Source organism: Chrysochloris asiatica, unplaced genomic scaffold, assembly GCF_000296735.1.
Source record: "Chrysochloris asiatica unplaced genomic scaffold, ChrAsi1.0 scaffold00039, whole genome shotgun sequence".
In the NCBI taxonomy this organism is placed as follows: Eukaryota; Metazoa; Chordata; class Mammalia; order Afrosoricida; family Chrysochloridae; genus Chrysochloris; species Chrysochloris asiatica.
In genome coordinates, this window is record NW_006408557.1 from 10,073,411 (window position 1) to 10,075,952 (window position 2,542).

Genomic DNA, 2,542 nt, shown 5'->3' on the forward strand with positions numbered 1-2,542 from the left:
CAATGAGGTCTAGTAGCTTTTTTACTGAGTCTTTGGGGTTTTCTACATATAGGATCATATCGTCTGCAAATAGGGAGAGTTTTACTTCCCCTTTGCCAATTTGGATGCCTTTAATTTCCCTGTCTTACCGTATAGCTCTTGCTAAGACTTCCAGCACAATATTGAATAGAACTGGTGACAGAAGGCATCCTTGTCTGGTTCCTGTTAGCAGAGGGAAGGCTTTCAATTTCTTTCCATTGAGAGTAATATAGGCTGTTGGTTTTGTATATGTGTTCTTTATTCTGTTGAGGAATTTTCCTTCAATTCCTATTTTGTTGAGTGTTTTTATCAGGAATGGATGTTTGATTCAATCTCTTTCTTTATAGTCACGGGATTTTAGAGCCAAAAAAGCCTGGAGAGATTTTCCCTCAGTTCACAAAGAAGAACTGGGCTGGTTTAAGATAACTTAGTAAGCAAAAGACCTACCTAGAACTCCGTGCTGCCTCACTCACATATTTGTGAATTAACTATGAAGTGCAAATGTTCTTAATTTAAAAATCTGCTTTTTCATAAGAACTATATTGAATGGGTCCCATTTTTGTTGTTAGTTGCCCATTTTTGTAGCCACTGTGTCATCATAGCACTAATTTATTCAAGTTTCAACCAGACATACAGATATTTTCTCCATGTTCTTGCAGTTACTTATTTCTCCATTTTTTATACAATTAATTTCTAAGTTACAGTAAAATTTGATTTTAATTTCCTTCCCCTATTGAACATATATGATTGCTATTTTCCTTAATTTTGTATAGCAAGAACTGATGTATAATGCTTATGTGAAAAGTGACTTGATTCTCTCTCTATGTGTTCTGGTTTTCAATCATTTTAGGACAAGAACTTTTGTGTAATTTCTCTGCCCCACCTCACCCCTGAGTTTGTCCTCATCCAGAACTTCGTGAGGATGGTCCCTTTCAACAACTGTGTCCTTGAACAGGATCTCTATGTCTTCCATAGGGCTGGACTTCTCAAGTAAGTATCATCATGTGTTGCCAAAAGATGACCTATGAAGTTAAAAGTAGAGAAAGGAGTAACAATACTGGTTCCTACTATTTTTATTAATTATTTCAAAATTGTCACTTATTGGTAACGAGCTTCATCAAGATATTTTAGCTAATTCATTTAGAGAAAGAGTAATACTATGAAGGGATTTGTGCTGTAAGATACTAAAACATAACTCCACAGTAGTCAAATAATGTCATGTTGACAGAATCTATAGGTAGAACAATGTATTGCAATAGAGTCCATTGATAGACCCCCCAATACCTTAAGAATTTTGTGTGTATGTATGTGTATACAAAGTTTGCGTCCTAACAGTGAAAAATGGAAGGATTGCTCTACAAATAGTGGGACAAAAGTAAAAGTAGAAACTTTATCCATACTCTACCATAAAATAAATTCCTATTTTGAGTGAAGTGTTAAATCTAAATATTGAAAAGACAGAACCTACTTTTTGTCATGTTGATTCTGTTGTTTTTCTGGTTTCAAATTAATTTATTTCTGCTGTAGTCTTTATTATTTCTCTTATTCTGATGACTCTGGGCTTACTTTGCTGGTCTTTTTCTAATTGTTGGGGATGTGCTACAGTGTTAATTTGGGTCCTTTCTTCGTTTTGGATGTGTGCATTTATTACTAAAACTACCCTCTGGGTACTGATTTTACTGTGTCCCAAAGGTTTTGACATATTGTATTTATTCTTATTTGAGTCAATGAAATTTTTTAATTTCATGTTTTATTTGTACTATTACCCAGTAGCTTTTTAGCAGGGTGTCATTCAGTTTCCATGTACGTGATTTTGTTTCCTTGATCTTCTTGTTGTTTTCTAATTCTATAGCATTGTGATCTGAAAAGATGTTTTGTATTATTTTAATGTTTTAAAATGTATTGAGGCTTACTTTGTGGCCTAACATACAGTGTATTCTGGAGAATGTTCCATGTGTACTGGAAAAGAATGTGTATTTTGCTGCTGTTGGGTTGAGTGCTCTGTATTATGAGCTCAAGTTGATTGATTATGTTGTTTAGTTTTTCTGTGTCTTTGTTGAGTTTCTTTCTAGTTGTTCTGCCCTTTATCAAGAGTAGTGTATTAAAATCTATTGTTGTAGAGTTGTCAATTTCTTTCTTCAATTCTATTGGAGTCTGACTTCTGTATTGTGAGGCTCTTTCATTGGTAGCATAGATTTTTATTATTGTTATGTTCTCTTGTTCAATTCAGCTTTTAATCAGGAGAAAATGTTCTTCTCTGTCTCTTATGCTGGTTTTTCCCCTAAAGTCTATTTTATTAGAAACTGTCGGGGACCCGTCTCGACGTAGGGGTTCGGTTCACGAGGAGAGGATACCTGACGGCGAGTCATATATATCAAGAATACACATAAGGAGACAGAGAGAAAATGAGGCACCCCAAAGCCAGGGTGGATACATCACTGGTGGGCAGGCCTGGGAGTACAGGCATCATGGCCTCTGCAGGCAGCAACTCACTGCCCTGCCATCTTTACCGCATGCCTTCCAG

At 35.7% G+C, this 2,542-nt stretch overlaps 1 protein-coding gene across 1 annotated transcript in view; it reads left to right on the top strand.

The window, feature by feature from the left end:
* LOC102837054 (chromosome unknown open reading frame, human C20orf26) overlaps positions 1-2,542 on the top strand; it is a 529,862-nt gene that overhangs the window by 194,238 nt on the left and 333,082 nt on the right. Inside the window, exon 12 of the mRNA XM_006860747.1 lies at positions 869-1,008. Within this exon, the coding sequence (XP_006860809.1) occupies positions 869-1,008 (140 nt within the window). The remainder of the gene's footprint in view (positions 1-868; positions 1,009-2,542) is intronic.